Source organism: Branchiostoma lanceolatum, chromosome 8, assembly GCF_035083965.1.
Source record: "Branchiostoma lanceolatum isolate klBraLanc5 chromosome 8, klBraLanc5.hap2, whole genome shotgun sequence".
NCBI classification, from domain to species: Eukaryota; Metazoa; Chordata; class Leptocardii; order Amphioxiformes; family Branchiostomatidae; genus Branchiostoma; species Branchiostoma lanceolatum.
Genome location: NC_089729.1, coordinates 232191 through 253015, shown reverse-complemented (window position 1 = coordinate 253015; position 20825 = coordinate 232191). Strand labels below are relative to the sequence as shown.

At 45.2% G+C, this 20825-nt stretch overlaps 1 protein-coding gene across 5 annotated transcripts in view; it reads right to left on the bottom strand.

The window, feature by feature from the left end:
* The window catches only part of LOC136439690 (transient receptor potential cation channel subfamily M member-like 2), a 47468-nt gene extending 27075 nt beyond the window's left edge, over window positions 1–20393 (bottom strand). For 3 of the 5 annotated variants that reach the window (XM_066435211.1, XM_066435213.1, XM_066435212.1), the window contains exons 1-2: window positions 20289–20393; window positions 13879–14523 (exon numbers count right to left, since the gene is read on the bottom strand). In XM_066435211.1, coding sequence (XP_066291308.1) covers window positions 13879–14469 — 591 coding nt within the window. In that variant the 5' untranslated portion in view covers window positions 14470–14523; window positions 20289–20393. Of the gene's footprint in view, window positions 1–5924; window positions 6212–7482; window positions 7649–13878; window positions 14524–20288 lie in introns of those variants that run through there. The other 2 variants (XM_066435217.1, XM_066435216.1) reach the window with 2 other exon arrangements.
* Window positions 20394–20825: the final 432 nt, after the last annotated feature.

The window sequence follows — 20825 nt, the reverse complement described above, 5'->3', positions numbered from 1 at the left end:
AGGAGAAATGGCAATTATCTTGAGTCCGAATACAAATCCCATGGAGAGCCGGAACCGGGGCCATATTTTGAGGGGTCTGATGCTCGACATCCCCACATATTCCTTCATCGGCATCAGAAACTTTTATAAGATTTTGTGGATTCACGTTGAACATGGTCTCGTTTCCATCGATACCAAGACCACCACAGCAGAAGTGCATAAACTCAAAGAAGACCATCTACGTAAAGCCTCAGCTGACTTCGGCGGTGCGAGCAGTGTGCACGTTATCCAGGGTCAAACAGCCTACCTGGACAGAGCAGCCGGGCCAAGAACCACGTGTTGTTACAAATACCAGGGCAACATGTGCTCCTTCGCTACAGACCATATAGCTGCCTCAGGTGTGTTGCACATCCACGCGTGCAGGGTCTGCTCCAGACATAGACCGGGAGTGGATGCCGGGCATCCGGCTATGTACTGCCCACACAACAAGGACCAGGGTGGTCAAGGCAACTACGCAGCGGCGCGGGACAACTTCTGACTAGTCCCCGCCCACAACACAGAACTGCCCAACCTGGAGAAAACAGTGACTGGACTCACAACTTCACGTCAAGTCACCCGCCCCTCATCTCTGCCCTTCCCAACACCGAAGGTTAGCGACTCACGCCCACGCCCTGCCCCAAATCCCGCACGCACCGACACAGCGAGTACCAGCACAGGACCCCTCACACTGACGCCCCCAGCACCCACGTCAGTGAATCCCTGCCCTGACGATCGTGCCTTCAAGCCCTCATACGTCCAGATGGCAAGCACGTCCCAGCAGCCCCCCGCCCTGAAGCCCGCAGCCACACAGATGGCGAGTCCCTCTCCCGCAGTTGCAACCACAGCACCCACATCAGTGACGCCCCGCCCCGAAGACTGTGCCTTCAAGCCCTCATCCGTCCAGATGGCAAGCACGTTCCAGCAGCTCCCCACCCTGAAGCCCTCAGCCACACAGATGGCGAGTTCCCTCCCCGCAGTCTCAACCACAGCACCCACGTCAGGGACTCCCCGCCCCGAAGACTGTGCCTTCAAGCCCTCATCCGTCCAGGCGGCAAGCACGTTCCAGCAGCTCCCTACCCCGAAGCCCGCAGCCACACAGATGGCGAGTCCCCTCCTTGCAGTTTCAACAACCAGCGCCCAGCCCAGACAGCTAGTCCCACCACCCTTGTCGGCAGAGCAGTATGCAGCATGTTCATTACATGAAGTCATCCATGCCTCAGACGCAACCACAACACCGCCAAAAACCTACAGCAAGGCCGTAGATCGCTACATCGACAAGGAGACCGGGCATGGAGCCACACAGGGGCCCTTCCAGTTACCGCCGTTCGGAAGCGACTTCATCACATCCCCACTCCAGATCGCCCAGAAACGCGCCGAAGGCATCGGATAGTAGTTGTGGTTTTCCCCCAGGGTCCGCGGTCAACGACGGTACCGCGACCAAACATTATTTAGGCAACCCCGCACAAAAACAGACAAACTTACCTCTCATCGGAGTCTTCTTGGCGCCTTCGGTCTGGCCGTTGACATCTGTGATGCTTTGAACTCTGTACCATCACTCACGAACTGATTAAAATGATGTCAAGTGCCAATTCAGACTCTGTCTCTTCGAGTGAGAACAATTAGGCACACATGATGACAGTAGGCAGCATATGACGGAATTGTTCTCGCGAGAACGGCGTACGTCACACGAGATTGTGCGAGAACACACGTGAGCTCTGAGATGAACTGAATTTGGGACTCAGAGCTTGACACGCCACCGCCGTCCCCACATCAGACTCATGTCTTGCGAACTTTAAGTATTCAGCATTGTGTATAGTTTCTGTCAGTTAAGCACTCTTGTTCTACCGTCTCCGACACATTGTAAGTTACGCACATGTGGTAGTGAGTAGTTTAGTTCACTTAAGTTTGCACCCTCGTTTCGAGCTTAAACAGTGTCAGCGACAACCCCTATGGGCTATGTACACAAGACTGAGTCTTGCAGCCATGTATATAGTTAGTGTGAACACTGAAGCTCCCATTTTAGACGCGAGGCAGATTCGGGCAGAGCCTGAGTTATACTCACCTGCACCTTTTTCTGTATATATTGTATATGCCGTCTGTTAAATACTGTGTTTGTCGATACCAGTCGCTCATCAGAGAGAGGCATGAGCCCACACTTTACGTGAATTTGACTGTGATTTGGGACAGATTATGTGCACTCGTCCCAGTGCTACCGCACGATTTTACCTCGTCTCAGCTTTTAACTTCATGCTTTGACTAGTTACTGTTTTTAATGTTCTCCCAGTTCAGACTTTACACTGGCAGAGCCAGTTACCTCTGATAGTTAATGACTGATATGTATCATAGAATATAGTCTCGTTCTAGTCGGTTAAGAGGCACGCTAACTCCATTCTAAGTGGTTACTCAACAGGTATCCCGTGACCTGTGTAACTTCAGTTACCCGCCTAGTTGCAGTACTAGGCCGTTGACATCTGTGATGCTTTGAACTCTGTACCATCACTCACGAACTGATTAAAATGATGTCAAGTGCCAATTCAGACTCTGTCTCTTCGAGTGAGAACAATTCATAATGAAAATTATTGTGAGGCACTAATTCTGAGGTGGACACAACAAAGTAATTAAGTTTGTCCTTCATTATCCTGACACCTGGAATACCTTCAGTAGATTTTGCTTTTTAATGCAGCTCTCAATGATATTTTTACAAACAAAAGAGCTTTTAGGGGTCCAAATAATTAGTTGTTTTTTTAAGAACATTAATTTTTTTATACCATCTATGAAATTCATTCAAGACAACTTATCCAAAGCAGTAGAAACTATATTTCTGAGTTTTCAATGAATTTGAATCAGCAGAACCGAATGTCATCTTTGCTACAAGCTGTGTATCCTTCACTATAATAATATTGTATTTTAGCACAATGGACAAGTTGTACAGTCAGGTATGATATTAAGCAGCAGCCAAAACTTGTTTACAACCACTTGATAAAGGGATCAATGATGGTTGGTCACTATTGGGAGGAAGCTGGTCAAGTTTAAGGGGAGTTAAGTCAGCATCGTATCATACCTTTTTTGTTAAGCTTGCAGCCAAAGAAGTAATTTTTCGGTTTGATAACCTGAGGCTGCACAACGATCAGGGTCAAAGTGAAAAAAAAAATTCTTCTCCCAAACTTTACTTAAACCAAAAAGTGTTAAACATTAATTCAGATTTACTCCTATGGACTTTAATGTATGCACTCATGTGATCATGAAGCCGCCAAAGGGCCTACTAAAATTAGTAAAAAGTGGTGAAATCAGACCATGATAATTGTTATCGTTATGCAGAGGTACCGGTGGTCAGTGGTACCGCTGTTTTACTGAAAGTCACATTAGTTACCTGGTGCCTACAGAAGACCTCTCCCCAGCCTGATGGCACGACAGGGTCCTGTTCTGTTGTTCTCATCTCCAGCTCCAAACTCACACTCGTCGGCCAGTCCGCTCTGTTACCGACACTCATCACGAGTTATGATTACAACCTCCGAACGAGCTAAACAAAACCTCAGACAAAAGCAGCTTATAATCTACCTACTACTAGTATCTAATGTCTAGCTGACTTCTCACATGGCAAAATCTCAGCTGATCTGGAAATTGTTTGACTGCAGAACTGTCGTGTCTAATCTACAATCCTTTGTTCATGGCACATCTCCAAAGGGCAGGACATTTCCTGGTACGGTGATCCTGTATGTGATGTACTTAGCATCTGTCTTCCTGTCACCAGCACAGAGAGAGCAGAGAAGAAACATGAAACTGGATCCACGACTTCTCCACACACAGCAAAGTACTGAGTACAGGACAACCACAGGTCATCTGTCAGGGTTCAGGGCAACTTTTTGAATCACCAACTTCCTGGTACATTGAAACAGTCGAGTTAGCATCTGCCCTTCCTGGCACGACATGAAGAAATTCTGTCAACATGCAAATTTCTGTAAGACAGTCTTCCTAAGATTTCCTTTCAGTGTCAGGAAAGCTGGAGTGCAGGTCGGCCATGTCGGTGTCTGAGTAAAAATCATCAATAACTGCAGTGTCCCGATTCTGTCCCGCTGTCGGACGCATGGGTGACCTCGAATCACGAGGACACGACAGAGTCGCGCCCGGTTCAATCCTTCCCGCAAACAGCAGACAGCAGCTGGGTAGCCAGTGGCTTTCCTAACTCCTGTGGGCAACTCGTTTCTCGGACTGCATACATGTTAGTCACAACATCTCAGGGGGAAGTTCCGCGCTGAAAGCTTCTTTCCTAGAACCACATCTCTATGGACCAAGCTTCCTCGTGATTGCTTCCTGATGGGTACAACCTTAAACTTTGCAAGTCAAAGGTGAACAAATATCTGTCAATGAAACCCAGTCAGTGAAACTCCAATCATATTTTAGTGGTTTTCCATGAGCCTTGCAATTGTTTTGTGGTGAATTGAAGTAAAAAAAAAAATACAAAGTTTAACTTAATGTGACCTGAAGGTGAACTGTGTGAGACGTCACCAGATTCGTGACATCACCAGTTTCCGAGTTTGTCCCATGTTTGTGTTATTTGTGACAGGCAGGACGCCCTAGCCTGACAGGAAATCTGCAGATTGAGATTACAGCACTGTTATAATCATCACAGTGCAACTTTCCTATTCTCTGCCATGGTGCAGTGGCGCCACCTTACTGTTCAATAGTACTGCACTCAATACAACAGGTAGTTTTTCTTCGTATACCAAATGAGAGAAAAGGTATGACCCAGTAATGTCCCCAAGAATTTGAAAGGAGCAAACAGGCTCACCCCTACTCTTATCAACAATCGCAAGTGTGTTGGGTTCTTTAACATGGAGTGTTACACACATACACAGGACCCACAGTGCATCATCACCCCCTCCAAAGAATAAATTAGATCCGATCACTGAATATGAGTCATGACTTAGAATGTTGTCTCCTCCCTCAGACTTGTTGTGATCTGTTTTTGTTTTAAGTATTACCCAGGACCAAGAGCTTACAATTTTCTACATGTAGTGAGGTGAGTGTGAGGAGTTTGGATACCGGCTGTGTCGCTCGCCTGACATGCACGCTACTGGAAAGGGTCGCAGTCCTTAAGATGGGACGTAAAGCCGTGGTCGATATATATTTGCCCAGTAAAATGAACCTGTAAATACTGTACATAGCGTCTGTCTTCTCTGTCACGACCAGAGGAAGAATAGCGCGCTTCAGTAAGCGGTAAATTGGTTTGAGATCATTTTCTTGAATCTTTTTAATGGTTAAGATTACACCCAGGCTAGATACGCATTACTCCGAGGTTACATTTCACTCAGAATGAATGACTGATATACTAAAGGCCCCACACAGGACACCATCAACCGAACTCATCTCTCGGCTGGGCTGGAAAGACGTGCAAATTATTTAAAGCAACACACCATTTACGTTACTACAATGCCGTACAAATATACAAAGCCCTAAACAACAAACTGCCACCCTACATGCGCCAGACGTTTGTGTACTGCAGAGACCAAAGTACACGGACAACCAGACAAAGCACAAGCTGTCAGCTGGTTGTCCCCAAACCCAAGCAAGAGACCTTTCCGAAGATCGACAGCCTACCGCAGACCCAATTAATGTTTGGAACAGACTACCGCCACGAACCTTTTGCTCTACTATGCACAATGTATATTGTATGTTGTACCAATTGTACCATAGATATGTTGTGTATCTCTATCTGACCCTTTACCTCTTCCCTCATCATTACCTGAATGAAAAGTGGCCTGCATGCCGATTTGAGCTTCTCATGAATAAACAAAGATTCAAAGAAACAAACAAATGTATAGTTCAGGGACCCTGTACCGATTATGATACAGCCATATACTTTCTCCGTCATGTTCTAAATCCCACGACCTTGAAACTGCACTGACCTTGCCGAACCAGCCCTGTGTGAGTCTGTCCAGAAACGACCAGCCGATCCTCCTCCGCAGCTGACCTTGAACGTCCTTCACCATCAACTCCTCAAGGTCACCCAGCTCACATATCTCATGTCTTAGACGTCTCTGCCCCATCTTACACCTGTCTCAAGATTCAACCCTACCTGCTGAAGACGTGTACCTGCAAGTTTCCAACCTCTGACTGCCTGAACACTAAATCTAATTATAAATAACTTCCGCTCCATGGGAACCTCAAACACTCATTGACAAAAGCGTCACGTTCATTGTAAACTTAAAGGTCAGCTAAGACTTCAAGTCTCTTAATAAGTAACTTAAAGATGCATAGAAAGAAGTTATAAATAAGTCAAACGTCTTTTGTGTAATGACCGAAAGTCATGTAGAGTTTTAATGCACAAGATAATGCAATTTGTAAGCTGAGACGTGGTGCAGCAAAGTGCCAGTGACAGACGTTCTTCACGAGCCGGCAGAGCGTGACTTTGAACACAGAGCACACCCCAAAACAAACTGTCTGGCTGTAAGCTACTAACTCTGTTTCCTTACCTGGAACTGAGAGGGGGTGGGGGGAGATCTTAAAAGTATAAAATTAATGTTTTCAAGATATGTACAAAATCTTGAAATAATGTCCACCTTGCCCCGACCTTAATTTGCACAGACATAAGACAGCCAAAACAAACCTGCGAACTCTGAGTCTGGCTCCAAGCCATGAACTCTGTCACCTCACCTGACCCCGGGCCGGAGTTTTAGAAGTTTAAGCTTAAGCCATCAAAAACTGTCAGAAATCGTGACCATAACATCATTCAGTAACCACAGACAGAAGAAAAAATAAATCTCTGAAAAGCCAGCCTCATGAGTGACTGACTGAAATCCAACCATGATTAGTTAGCTTCAACGTTTACAGGGCTCAAAATCTTTGAGTATAGCTTGAATATGATTGCACATGGTCAGCAGTTTCATCTGCAATTTGGAAAAACTTCCTTCGAGCTGTAGCCCAAGCCAAGTTGTCCCGTTAGTACTACAACTGTTACAGTCTCAGACGGGTGAGGTCCATATATTTTCTACGTTACTCTTCTCTTGATTAGTTCTCACCGATGAATCTTATATTATAACCTTGTATGCTGTCAGTGCTACATATTATAAGCTAATCCACAGGGAGATTCTTAGGAAACTGTTTAAAACCCTGACCAGGTGTAAAAAATGGGTACCTCACTTCGGTTGGGGAGGTAAAAGGTGGTGGAATGAGAGGGTTGCGCTCCACCTTCCAATACCGTGCCCTAGAACACAACTTGGATAACAACCCACTGCCTCTACAGCCTTAAGAAAGGTTATGGGACTACCTTAAGTTTACACTAACCTTTTACATACTGAGTTACGGAAAAGCGATGTCCATCTGGTATGAGTGGATCAAACCTCAGAGTCCAGCCTTTCTCAGCTTGTTATCAAACTTACTGTACAAAACTGGTGTGTTACACCTGAGACCAGTTTACCAGTTATGGGAAACAAACAAACAGACAAACAAACAAACAAGCCTGACCTCTGCGAAGGTGAAGCTCGTCAGCGATGTCGTCCTCACCATGGAGATCAGCTGGGGCTCACGACCGTCGTTCTCGAACACGACAGCTTCCAGGCCGTCCGCCGCGCCCCGACCTTTGCGCCAACCGATCCTGCTGTCCATGGCCGTCCTCCGCAAGCTGCCTGTGGTTTTATTGTTCTATTGCTTTATTTGGATTTATCCCAATGTGAAAGCCAGGGCAAAACAGCTGCAAAAGCACCTAGTGTACAAGTTGTCCTCCCACAAAAGTGAGTCTTCGCTGAAGTAGTGAGTCTTCGCTTCACAATGTCGCTTTTCCGGACCGGGCCACAACAGCAGGTGGATAGGTCTTGGTGGTTAGGCTTGTCGTCTGACGTTGGTCTGCAGAATTCCGAAGCTTGTCGACACGGTGACAAACGATTTGGGTGTTGAAATAAAGTGACCTTGCCTCTGGAACTGAAGGTTAGGAGTTCTAATCCCGGCTGTTGTCGTTCACCCGACAGTCTTTAATGCACAATCATACAATGTTGCTATAATTCCGTCTGACCTCATCACGGCAAGAAGTGTGGGACCACTTGGGAGTCTGATCCGTCTGATCCTGGTCTGCAGGATTTGACAGGTTGTTGACTCGATGATAGACAATTTGAGTTTAGTAGCGTGTGGTTAGTGACCCTTAACCTCTGAACCTGGAGGTTAGGAGTTGGAAACCTGGCTGTTGTCGCTCACCCGACTTGTGCGCATCTGTAGTTGGGATGCTAAGCTGCGGTCCACCGCTCATCACTTGCTCAAAACAGTTCTTGGAAAACTACGGGTGAGATCAATGTATACTGTGAATATTATAGTCGTCTTTCGATTCTTGTCACAACCATTAGAAGATCAGCTCTTCAGCGAGTTAAACTGGTTCGAAATCCATTCCTCTTCCTCTCCACACGTTGACAATTCTCCTCTATTAGATGAAAGAATGCCACCATCCACAGTGAACCTCGTGTTGTTAAGATCAGGCTGCTTTTCTGGAACATCACTCACAAACATGCGTGTTTGGCAACTTGCTGTCTTCTAGCCTGCCCAGCAACTCTGAGTACGCAGCGAGCCCTAGCGTCCAAACTATGCTGTTTATCCCTGGCCAATCAAATGACATTACGAGATCTTCATGTTTGACAGTGTGTCGTCCAAAGCTGACCGTAGCTCAAGGTTTGCCCACTCTTGGCACTCAGGTGTCCAAACTATGTTGTTTATCTGAACAAAATCACAGCACAAGACTCAATCTGAAGGTTCAAGCCTCGTTGCAGAAGACTGTTGAAAACTAAACGTAGTCCACGGTTTGTCTGCTGTACCAGGCTGATGCCACCTGTAATGCCACTGTGTCCAAACTAATGTTGTTGTTTATCCCAATACGATAAAAAAACAGTACAAGTCCTTAAAACTTGTTTGAAAGTGTGCCGTCCAAAGCTGAACGTAGCCCACAGTTTGTCTGCTGAACCAGGCCGATGCCCCCTATCAGATGCAGTCCAGAGAGAGATGGGCTAACAGGTGCTGGTCCGTAGCACTTGAACTTTGCTCTGTCATGCTCTAAAAGGGACTTGTGGAGACACCGGTGTCACCTTACGGAGGATGAACTGAACTGTCAGGCACTCAACCTGCCGTCTGAGCTGCCCTGCTTCCCGACCTGCCGTCTGAGCTGCCGTCTGAGCTGCCCTGCGTCCCGACCTGCCGTCTGAGCTGCCCTGCTTCCCGATCTGCCGTCTGAGCTGCCCTGCTTCCCGACCTGCCGTCTGAGCTGCCCTGCGTCCCGACCTGCCGTCTGAGCTGCCCTGCTTCCCGACCTGCCGTCTGAGCTGCCCTGCCTCCCGACCTGCCGTCTGAGCTGCCCTGCCTCCCGACCTGCCGTCTGCACTACCCTGCCTCCCGACCTGCCGTCTGAGCTGCCCTGCCTCCCGACCTGCCGTCTGAGCTGCCCTGCCTCCCGACCTGCCGTCTGCACTACCCTGCCTCCCGACCTGCCGTCTGAGCTGCCCTGCCTCCCGACCTGCCGTCTGAGCTGCCCTGCCTCCCGACCTGCCGTCTGAGCTGCCCTGCTTCCCGACCTGCCGTCTGCACTACCCTGCCTCCCGACCTGCCGTCTGAGCTACCCTGCCTCCCGACCTGTCGTCTGAGCTGCCCTGCCTCCCGACCTGCCGTCTGAGCTACCCTGCCTCCCGACCTGCCGTCTGAGCTGCCCTGCTTCCCGACCTGCCGTCTGCACTACCCTGCTTCCCAACAGCGTGGTCTGCAGAAAGCATAAGCAGACAGTCGACGCACGGTCCTATCGAATCATGTGACAACAGACCTTCGGGCATGAGCGCTCAGATCCGTTGTACAAAGTAAGACGGCAGCATGTGAGGTGTACATAATGACGTGTGCTTTCTACGCTACACGCTTCTCTGAACCAAACGAGGCGATTCCGTGACCAAACTCAAACCATGAAAGGCTATTTTCTAGGTACTTTGACAAATTTCAACAAGAGGCATTCACAAGATGATAACAAAACTCCCTCCCAGAAACGTTCGTACCAAAAAGTCTGAACTACAACTTTCCCCTCAGACTCAGTGGTTTCGTGTTGATTTTGCAGTTCAGCAGTTTTTTCTTGGCAGACAGCTGGGGCACGGTCTCACCGAATCATACGGCACCAGGCCTTCAGGCATGAGTGCTCAGATCTGTTGTTCAGCAGGGGTGGTGTGGGTGGTGTGCGTAATGTGCGTTCTACGCTACACGCTACTCTGGACCAAATGAGGCGACTCACAGTGACCAACCTTGAGCCATAACATTTTTAGTTTTCAGGGTCCATCAACATTTTTTCAGCAATTTAACTTTTAAGTTCAGCAAGATGAAAACAGAGGGCTGGCAAGAAAACTGACTTCCTGAAATTGTGTGTAAAAAAAATTCCCTAAGAACAGACTTTCCCCTCAGCCTCTGGTTTCACATTGATTTTCCAGTTCACCATAATGTAATATTATGATTATTCTTTTCAAATCCAATAATCGACACATTCCATTGGCACAGCCTGACAGCTTTAGAGAGAATTATGTAGATCATTTCAGCGGGAAAACCCTTTTGTCCAAAGTTGTGTTCCGCCAGGTTGCCTGGCTTGTAATTACTGGTAAGAAGTCGTCTTGGTCTCCTTGGATCACTGCCTGACACTGACATTCCCTAAAGGTCTGGGGGAGGTTGTTTTGTTCTGGTAGGAGACCAAGTGTAAGACAGGTGCGTTCTGGAAGGTTAGACAGCCAGGTAATAAGATACACCAAATGACAGTTACTCAAGCAGTTACTCCTTAACAAGCAACAGGATAAGATTTTGAAACAGTCAGACATTTCAGACAACATCCACTGTCTTTTGTCTGTGACTAAAGAGAAGAACCAGGTTTTATACCAGAACTCTGATTGGAGATGTTAAGACAGGTGGCAGGGACACATTCCTTGCTCCAGGCGTCATGGCCTCCTGGCAAGGCACAAGGCACCTCTGACAGGTGGCTGTGGGTGGTGCAAACATTACAGAGTAACGTGCTTCTGGATCTGAAGTAGACTCTACCAGTCTCCCCCGGTCGCTGGGAAAATAGTAGAAATTGGCCAAATACGATAGAGTCAAATGTTTGAAGGGAGTCGACTACGGAGATAGGGTCAAATTGGCAACCGAGGAGACTGTGAAAAGTCGGCGAGAATAAAGGCAATAAAATTAATCCGGTCATTTTCTGAACAAAGGTAGTAGCTTTGGAGTTGAGATCATTTAGGCCATAAATCAATTAGCGCACGACCAGACGACTGTAGCTTTTTCAGTTACTCTCGGCAGACTATTCTAAGTGATGTTTTTGGCCCTTATAAACCCATTTAGGCCCATGTAGGCTCTACCAAGGGGTCTACCCTTCAAACATTTGACTCTATTTGGCCAATTTCTACTATTTTCCCAGCGACCGGGGGGGACTGGTAGAGTCTAGATCTGAAGCTCGGGAGTTTGTTTCCCAGTCGCCATTCACCCATCTAGCCCAAATAGGGGGCTAACTGTCCTACCCAGGAGAAAAGCACCAAGTGTGAGACAGGTGGGTGACCCCTGCTCAGGCGACACCCTCGGGCTTTCAAGGTGTCCTGACCAGGGACAATGCACGCTGGCAGGGGGTTGGGGAGAATGCAAACATTGCAAGGTGTCTGAAGATCGGGCGTTTGATTCCCAGAGTCTTTGACACTCAACTGAGTGTGCCACTTGTAAGGGGAACACATTTAGTCATAATGTCCTACCGAGGGAAGCATGTGTAACACTAACAGGTGGTTGTCAATATCGGAAAACCGTCCAGAGGTGTTTCAGAAGTTCCTTACCTGTCAGCCTGTACACATGTGCCTGTCAAAGTACTCTGACATAAACATGTGTATTAAACAATAGGCCTGGAAGGTCTCGACATAAGCAAGTAAGTAATTAATAAACAGCATTAAACAATTTCATGCACAGGTTTCCTCAGACTTAGTCACTTTCCTGTCAAGTCTGCTTAACCTTATTTCTTACTGTCCTAAAGCCCCCGTCACAAATAAGAAATTCAGCTCGGCCGACGTGTTGGCGAGCTTCAGATGTGCATTTTCGGCCGAAGTACGGCCGACGTCCTGTCGATTACGCGGGCTTCGGTCGATTTTTAGAAATAAATTTAAAGTTGATCCAAATATTGGCCTTTTACTAGCCTCCGTTGCAGACTCTGAAGCGGCTTTTTGGGGGGCTAAATAATACACTTTTTGCAGCCACCCCGTAACTATCAGCCATCCTGTAACCATCAGCCGCCTAGAGTCTGCGTTATTACGGCATGTCAAAGCGAAATTAAAATCACGTTAGGGCGATTAACGCAGAGGTGCGAATTTCCTGCCTATGGTAGACCGCACAATAAGAACAGTATACACGCACCTCCCCTAGTCAGTGTGCTGTCACGCTTGTGGCAAAATAGTTTGCTATTTCTACTGTTCCTAAAGACAAACTTCGATTATTAGAAGCAGTGTTTCGGCCAGACCGCGACTGAGATCTTGAGAGGCCGTCCACTTGGGGAAAATTGATTGACCGTACCGCGAAAATTAATTGACTAGGAAAAGTACTAGTAACTGAATGTTGTGATCAGAAAAAACTTTGTTAATTTTTCAAAATCAATTTGTTACGAAGGTCGCTATAATACTGCTTCAATCGTCACAAAATGCGATCTATTTTGACAAGAAACGCCCGAAGTGTAAAGGGAAATTCCCGCCCGTGTGGTCACGTCACATCTTGCTGTCAACCAATCAGAGCACAGTCTTTATGACGCAGCCCAATCAGCGCTCAGAACCTTGCATATCAATGAGTTTAAAAACATGGCGGACGGCCCGGGACGGGTTGCGACTCGAGCGAGCGTCATGACTTATGTGAATTCATAGCGAAAATAACGATTTATCTACGGTAAATACGGAGAATTTTCACGAAAAAATATTCACAGGAATATATATTGTGTCGAATACGGCCAGAAATAAAGGCGAACCGCGGCAAATCACGACGTAGAGGCTGAAATGCACGGGCGAAAATTCTTGTTTTGTTTACGTCTTGTTGGACGGGGCAGGTTGGGACTCGAGCGAGCGTCGTGACGTATGTGAATTCTTAGCGAAAATAACGATTTATCTACGGTACATACGGAGAATTTTCACGGAAAAATATTCGAAGAAATATATATTGTGTCGAATACGGCCAGAAATTACGGCGAACCGCGGCAAATCACGACGTAGAGGCTGAAATGCACGGGCGAAATTCTTGTTTTGTTTACGTTTTTCCTTGTTTTCTTCGATGACTTTCTTCGATTGAGTCTTAAAAAACGGGTTTTTAATGAGAAATGGCAAACTATTTGGCCACAAGCGTGACAGCACACTGACTGGGGGAGGTGCGTGTATACTGTTCTTATTGTGCGGTCTACCATAGGCAGGAAATTCGCACCTCTGCGTTAATCGCCCTAACGTGATTTTAATTTCGCTTTGACATGCCGTAATAACGCAGACTCTAGGCGGCTGATGGTTACAGGATGGCTGATAGTTACGGGGTGGCTGCAAAAAGTGTATTATTTAGCCCCCCAAAAAGCCGCTTCAGAGTCTGCAACGGAGGCTAGCCTTTTACCAGGTTAGTCGATACTGACTTCATCCATGTCCAAGAGAAGGTACCATCTCATGGGGGATTTGTAGTTTTTAGTGTTCTACGAACACTATGAGATTTTCATTGGAAAATAAGGTCGACGCTTGGGGGATTTTGAAATTCGGCGAGCTTTGGGCGATCTACAAAGTCGGCCGACGCTCGCATGAATTGTGACGCCGGCTTAAAAACAGCCAATAAGAATGAACAGGTGTGTGCAGGTGTGTACAGGTGTGTACAGGTAGTTACCTGGTCCAGGTGGGTAGCTGACTGCCTCTCCTCCCCTCCCCCCAACCCCAGCAGAGATCCCATCATGTTGTTCCACCTGGAGTTCTGCCCCCCTCCCGTATCCACCACGTCACATCTCTGCAACTCCTCCACATCGATCGGCACAATAACGTCCTCGTGTGCATCCTGTTTCCTTGGCAACGGTTGCCTGGGTGGCGGCCCAGCGTGGGTCGGCTGCGCGCCCGTGACGGGCGGAAGGGTTTGCGGAGTTCTGTTGTGGTTCTGTAGCGTTTCCACGTCGTCAGAGTTTCTGTTTTCCCCGTTCTCACTATGGGAGTACGCCGGGTTCACTTCCCCGTTGTTCTCCTTCTGCTTCTTCTTCTTTTTCCTCCGTTTGGAGGATTTGTGGCCCCGGTCCCTCCGCTCGGGCGCGATGGGGTCGCCCCCGACAACGCTCATCTCCACGTCCGGTTGCCGGGCGTGGCCCACCCGTTCACCACGGGAACGGCTCCGGTCGCCGCTCTCCTGCCGCTCGATCGGCGTGATGCCCCACTTCCCTGCAGTACCCCCAAACCCCACTAGGGGGGGCTCCTGCCCATCCCCATGGTCCATGTTTGTTATGAGGTCTGGCGTGTTACAGTTTCAGTGTCCGGAGTAGTGAAGTCTCTGCAGAAACAAGACAAGTGAATAATTTCATCAGGTAAATGGAGAATCACTGGGTAACAAGGTTCTTGTATTCAGAACCAAGACATTGTAGCATCTCAGCATTATACGTTTCTCTACAACTTACATCTTGTGCATTTAGTTTTCATTCATTGCATTTCATTTGGTGGCAATTTCTTTATTAGGCTACGCATATTGATGTGTTTGTTCTTTAGAAAAATGAGTTGAGCTGGAAGATCAACATGAGTCGGAGCTCTGAGGGAAAGTTTGCACCTTGGTACACACATATATGATATTGTCATTGTCAAATCTTCCTCCCACTCCCAGTACTTTGTTTTCTTCTTGATTTCTTGTTACTTCAAAATGTCTGACAAACAAATTTAAATACTAGAAAGGCCATCATTTGCCCCTGAGCAAATACAGCATGTTTCGCCAATACCCCTCCCCATGCAAAAATGGGCTGTCCCAAAATAATACCTGGGTAAATTGAAATATAATGAAATAACTACAAAAACAAAAAATTGGAACAGCCCATTTTGTCAGTTTGCCAGGCTTACCTTTATTCTAATAAGAAAATTACATGTATATTCTAACTATAGTTGAAATTGTGACGGATTTTATAAGAAGACAAAACAAAAATAAAATGTTCAGTGAAAATTCCAGCCAGTCAGTCATAATGGTTGCCGTAACATTTATTCAATGCACACGTAAAACCCTATGTTCTGGCAAATTAATTAGCGACGCACGCCACCTGCGTAAGCATCTCCCCGGATGAATGTCGGTTTCTTCGGTGACCAATGGCATAACGTATTCTTCTCACTGATTGGTTGCTGGTAATTGGATCATTCCTGTTCATGGCGACATGTTCGCTTTTAAATCGGCCAAGACGCGTCACATAATCTATGTTATAGAATTGTAGAATTCAACACAGAAAATAAAACTAATCCGATAATTCAACTGCTTAATTTTTTCTTGTTACAACAGATAAACTGAATCTTTGACCAAATCAACTGCAATTCTGGTGTTGCAGGTCCTTGCTAGTAAAAAGCTTCGCTGCCCGTCAATGTTTTTTATTCCTACAGTAGGGGTCATTGACCTTTGGTTTACGTTGTTCCCGAGGTGTGGTTTTCCATATCTTTTCGGCGTTGTATGTCACTGTTTTTAAGTTGCGTTTTATTATCATCATTTTCTACCAAACCGGGCATCTGATCTGCCATGAACAAACAACAAACAAAAATTCTGCCGTCAAAATATTGTTTAAATCATATCCATGTGAACAGCGATTGCAAGCCGTCTTGTGTGATTCTTGTGAGATTCCATCTGTCGGGAGCAAGGAAGTTGGAGCAAGGAGGTTCATATATATAAAACCTCATTGGTTGTAGTTAGCATTTTGGGTAGTGCTAATTACTTTTTATATTCAGATGCTGAAAATTTCCAAAACTGGTAGCCGCGGCGACTGTTGGAGGGCTTCTTTTACTTGCAGCCTTATGCATTAGCACTATCATAGTGCTACAAAACTGGGCGACTGAAGGCGTAACCCAATTGCAACTACCGTGAAACTGTAACACAACTCAGGCTTTGCAAAAACTGGAGGCCATATAGTGCGACTTTTGTCTGAAAATGACAAAAAAACCCTTGATAAAATGATTTTAAAAACTTATATCAACAAAATTAAAAAAAGTGTCTAGGGGTATACTCTTACTCTACCTGCATACCAAATTTCAGCCAATTTGGTTCACGGACGACCGAGAAGAAGCGATTTGAAGATTTGACAGGAGAAGGAGAAGGAGGAGAAGAAACATGACAAAAAAACAATATGTTTCGTTGGCGAAACATAAATACTGTAACTTGATGTGGCCTCTAAGCCTCCAGCCTGATATGAGTTACAGCTGAAGGTCTGAAACCACTTCAGCCACTCCTGAGCTGAACAAACAAAGCAACAAGTGCACCTGCTGTACAAACAACGGCCTTATTTCCAACCACCTGACAGTCCAGCTGGAGGCACTAGTATTACAGACTTACACCTGAACCTAAAAACTGGGAGTAACAACCATAGAGTCCTGCTTCAGTTAAAATAACACACCAAACACACACGAGATCAAACAATCATGAAGTCATGTAATGTACCTCAGTCAGAGGCTTTACTGTATGCTGAGGATATTCCACTGACTGAGGTACATTATTTATTGTGACTTTATGTGTGAGCTCCTGTGTGTTTGGTGTGTGTATTTTAACTTAAGCAGGACTCATTAGTGTTTCAAAATGAATATGATATTTAGCTATTTTAGGCCTTATTTGAGAAACATTTTTAGTACAAACCCAAGCCAGGATCATCAGCTTTGGTATTGGCAGAAAGATTTTCACATTGCAGGTAAAATTTCTGATGACCACGTTTTGCAGGTAATATAATTCTGGTAGGAATAGACCGATCCTGACTGTTCATCACAATTTAGCAGTTCAACAATTAGCGGTTCAACCAATGAGAGAGTGACTGCATATCTGTCAAATATTTGCATTTTCATGTTTTATTGTGCATTTCTACGTTTTGACGGAGGTAGGCAGGACTGTGGGATCTTACGGTCTATTGTTATCCCTGACTCAGACCTGTATTCATCCTGACCCCATTGTTACACCTGCACGGTGTGTGAATATTTCATGAGGATGGATATACGTATCAGTATATGACATGGTAACCTGTACACAATAATAAACATTACACATGGGGAGGTACAACTACTACAGTCCACATACATGTAACAGACAATGTCATTCCCAGCACCTGAACTTGGCTGAAGTAATAGTTTGTCATTGTAAATTCCTGACAGTATTAGATTTGTGGTAGGAATAAAGGCAAGTCCATATAATTTGTAGTGATGATGTAAGAAATGTTGAGCGCCGGCCCGATCTGACTACAGAACCACACCCATCCTCAGGGTCAGGAACCCTAGAGTTGTACCAAACTCACCATTTATACTATTATAGACTGAGGACTTATAATCAATCGTACATGGTATTGTGTATTATACACTCAAGTTTGCAGCACTGAAATGTCACAGCAAGGTGAAAATAGAGAGGATGCGGTGCACATCCGGTGGCAGGTTTAAAAAAGTGTGTGACAGGCTTATCATACTTTATCAGTATTACAATTAGTCATGGATGTTCAGGGATTTTTCTTCACATGAGAGTCGGGCCAGGAAATTTATATATAGATATTAGCCCAGGGATAGAATACTCCATAACATATGGATATTTCAGATTAATGATAATACAATCCTATAATACAGCTGGAAAGATTGAAAATATGAATAATCTTTTAGTCTAAATCAGCTTTCCAGGCACGCAGCAAACCAACTTGTCCAACACAAACCATGATCCTGTGTCGGGTTTGTAAGTAGTACTTAAAGCAAGACATTTTTTAAATCAAATTCAACAAGAGCCTGCAGGTCTTGCCAACGAAACGGTGTGTGAAGGCGGCTCATACAATTCAATTGTCAATATAATAAATCAATAATGGTGAAAGTTTTGTAAGAATGTGTTACATCACAATCTCTCCTCAAAATTAACATTTTGTCATTCGCATTGACATTACAATGTACCTCAATAAACAAACATGTAGAAATAGCCTCAGGTAACTTTAAGGTTGAACAAAGAACCCTTAAGATGGGTGTGCTCACCTGCCTGGGGCTGTAGTCGTCACCTTAAGTAATTAAGATCATGACATTTTTATCACCTTTACTGACAAACCGGTTCTATTTAACCTTCTGCAGACCGCCCCCCTCCCCTAAATCCAAATGTCACATTCCAGAATATTCTATAGTATAGGTAGGACAAAATCTAGCAGAAGTTAGTTTCAAACTCCAAGGCAACAATTTTACTTTCACCTTATAATTACTACTATGCTGTCTTTTAAGAATTTGATTAGAAACTTTCAAAATGTAGAACCAGACAGCAGAGTTTCTCACTTTCATATGTCATTAATCATTAACTAATTAACTTTAGTATATAGTGTTTTAATACATTGTATTTAGCATAAGAATTTAGGATTTTAGTGTTTCCTGGTTTGTATTTTACATACTTTAGACCACTGTGGTCACATGTGCATTTAGTCCTCTGGGCAGGATTATGCAATAAAGATTATTTTTACTATAATTACTATAATCTACATAATTCACTTTTTTTTTTATTATTAAACAACATAGATGACAAATACAGACAAGATGGCAACGCACTCAAGTTAATACAACTTATATTAATGCGCCATCGTACAGGACAGGAACATAATTTAAACAGTTACTAGTATATACTTATCTACATACACAAACATTAATACATAAATGAAAGCATTCAATATATGTGTTGTAATATGTTTCGTATCCCAGTTAGCGCAACCCTCCCCCCAACTAAATATAACTGATAGGATGAGATGCACCAATTTCAATGTGAGAACCGCTTCGTAAGTATGATATATTCTTGAGTTAAACTCATTATGTTACAGTTTGAACTGTGGGAGCAAAGAGATGATCCGTAGATTAACAGGTGTTTAATAGCATCGTCCGAAAGTGATTTGATGTCGAAAATGTGTCCTACAATTTTGGAAAGTTGGTCAAGTAAAAGTAAACGCTGATTAATATGTAATGGGCAGTGTAGTAGGAAATGAGAGATTGATTCGCATTGACACCCGCAGCAACATGCCCCCCTTAATTCACATTAAGTCTAGCAAACCTGACACGGGACCCTTTAAGTCATATTCTGGTAACAGAAGTCAGGAGTACCATTAACACCAGGACAATGGTCTTCACTCATCACAACAATGGAGAAACACCTGAGCAGCACCCTCAGGTGTTCATGTAAGGTGATCCAACATTCACAGGTTCAGATGTAATGTGGCAAAGTGTGGAATTTCACTCACCTAACCAATACCGTATGACTTTTTGTGTTCATGAGAAACTAACACTGGACAGACATAATCTTGGGGAGCAAAAGGAAAACCTGTGTGTTCGGACCTAACGTTAATAGTTGGGGTGTTCATGCATGACTGGGGTTGGAATTTCTTTGTTTAAAGTAATAAATGTAACATTTTTCAACACTTTTCCACCCTCGTACGGAGAGATCTGACGCTATCTGTCTGTTTTTATCGCCAGTTCCGCTCAATTGGGTTTTAACAGTCCCTCCGGTGGTGTGAAACCGGCGGAGTCTGAGTGTAACATAATTTACTACAGGCGACTCTGTCGTGTAGCAGCCAAACATACCAAAACACAGGGCAGGACTTCACACACGTGTTCTACAGCACACAGCAGTGTGCAGTAACTACCCCGTATCATGCCTGTTGCTCGTGAATTTGTGATGTCTTAAGAATCTAAAACTGCCTCTCCTGGCCAAACAAACACACAACAGTTACACAGTAATGATGATAATTAGCGAAGTCATTCAGGCGAGCACACATGCATGTATCAGATAGCACAACAACATACCACAACCCTTAGTCTCTCCAAGCAGAGGAGTGGGTTCGGCAGGTTTTTGACGTGTTTTTAGGCGTTTTTGTCGGGCTTTCTACTTTGTCATGGTTTCTTTCTATCTTTAACCGATAAAAAGATAGAAAGAAACCATGACAAAGTAGAAAGCCCGACAAAAACGCCTAAAACCTGCCGGACCCACTCCTATGCTTGGAGAGTACCACAACCCTGGCTACTAAGACTTCCACCCCGCTCCCTGAACATACATCCCTTGCCTCCCCCAACCCCTCCCCCCTTCCCCTGCCCCAGTCCTACCTGTGTCCCCGCCATCACAGCTCACTTCGGCCCGGCTTCAGGTTTAAAATCCGACAGTAAATAAAAACACGTTCCGACCTGCCGCCATGTTTAATCACTCCCGACATGCCCCGCGCCCCGCACCTGCCGCAAGTTTGGCTCCTAAAACTCACCTGTCGGGACGGGAATTCAGACATTTCTGCTTTTCAACTTAAGTGCTGCCTAGATATCCCTGCGAATTTCTCAGAATTCAAACGAGTTTTATCAAGTCCTCCTTGGAAATACATACGGCCCACTAATTATCTTTAAGAAACATAGTTTTTACGAATTTACGGAATTTATACGGATCCACAACTAAGAAACAGACGGATTTACTTGTCACACTTGTGCGTTTATAAAGTCGTACGAGTTCCGTATTGAATTTTTCTAATGCTTCGGGAACGTCTGCGTGAAGGAAGTCTTCAAAATTTTTCCGAAGACCCCCCCCCCCCACCCCACCCCACACATACTGCCAAGAAAGTTTTACGGCATTCATACGATCCAATTAGATGTATGATA